The sequence below is a fragment of the Phytophthora parasitica genome, assembly GCF_000247585.1.
Source record: "Phytophthora parasitica INRA-310 unplaced genomic scaffold supercont2.2, whole genome shotgun sequence".
Classification (NCBI taxonomy): Eukaryota; Oomycota; class Peronosporomycetes; order Peronosporales; family Peronosporaceae; genus Phytophthora; species Phytophthora nicotianae.
Window position 1 is genome coordinate 1,355,233 of NW_008648988.1, and position 1,313 is coordinate 1,356,545.

Here is a 1,313-nt window from a genome sequence, read left to right on the forward strand (position 1 = left end):
ATCCGCACGGGTACGGTGTACGTGAACTGCTACGACGTGTTTGACTCGAACACTCCGTTCGGTGGCTTCAAGGACTCGGGTATCGGCCGCGAGAACGGTGAGCTGGGTCTGCGCAACTACTTGGAGCACAAGACGGTGATCATCAAGCGTCCGGAGGACTCGATGCCCTGATTAAGGAACTGTAGCAGCACAAGTCGTACGAAACATCAATTTTGAAGTATATTTTGGTTTGGCCAAATGAATGAGTCAAATTGGGACTTAGGAAGTTATGCATTGTTTCCAATTCAATAGCGAACGCATTGCCCCTGGAGTAAATACAGTTTTAGACTCAATACATGTACCGGTAACAAATTCCACCGATCCGAGTTGCAGTGATCAAAGTGATGGAGTAATCTTCAACATCGTTACAATCACAGCTGGTAAGTTTTCGTTCGCAGTGCATCCGTCGACGCGCAAGTCGCGATCTGATGCGATTTCGTTGGAGTGAGGAGACGTTGCAGTTCTACATGCACGGCCCTCTTCGTAGGCTACGGGCCGTAGCAGACAACACTAAGAAGATGATAACCCACCGAGGATCACCGGCAAAGAATTTTTTTTTCCTTAGCTTAGATGAACGATGAAAATTGTCAACACTGCGATTTGGAGTTTACAATGGCACGATTGCATCGCGCAATGCAGTTTGTTGGTCAGTGACCCCCTCCCCGACCCTTTTATTTTCCCAGTCGACGTTGAAGGTATTTGCGTTTTGTCTGATTAGAGCCGAAACAGTGCCGTCTGGAACCTGTGGCCAAATGGTACCAACAACATTGGCGTGATTCACGACGCCCTCGCTGAGGGAAACAGGCTCCGCTCTTCAACGCGTGTTACCTTGAGCGCGGCCTTGACTTTCAACTGCTCATTCTGTAATTTGCCTCCTTCCGTGCAAGCCACTCCAAAGCTTTCGACCTCCGAGCCATGCAGCGCCAGATTCTGCGTCAAATTCCACGCGTCCAGGCCAGCGCCTTCGCCGTCAAGTCTGCTGCGACCGCCGCTAAGGCGTCGCCACTTGTGCTGTCACGTCACTTCTCGACGCCTGTATCGGTCAAGCAGACCAACCTGCTGATCAACGGTGAGTTCGTGCCGTCCATCAAGGGCAAGACGTTCGAGACGTTCAACCCCGCTACAGAAGAGAAGATCGCTGATGTCGCTGAAGGCGGCACCGCCGACATTGACGCTGCTGTGACTGCTGCCCGTGCGGCGTTCGATGGTCCGTGGCGTACCATGTCTGCGGAGGACCGTGGTAAGCTCATCTACCGCCTTGCTGAGCTCATCGA

General features: G+C 52.2%; 1 protein-coding gene across 1 annotated transcript in view; it reads left to right on the forward strand.

Annotated features, from left to right (window-relative positions):
• Nucleotides 1-954: 954 nt before the first annotated feature.
• Nucleotides 955-1,313, forward strand: part of PPTG_02475 (hypothetical protein) — a gene marked incomplete at both ends in the record, with an annotated part of 3,934 nt that continues 3,575 nt past the window's right edge. The window contains one exon of the mRNA XM_008893562.1: nt 955-1,279. Within this exon, the coding sequence (XP_008891810.1) occupies nt 955-1,279 (325 nt within the window). The remainder of the gene's footprint in view (nt 1,280-1,313) is intronic.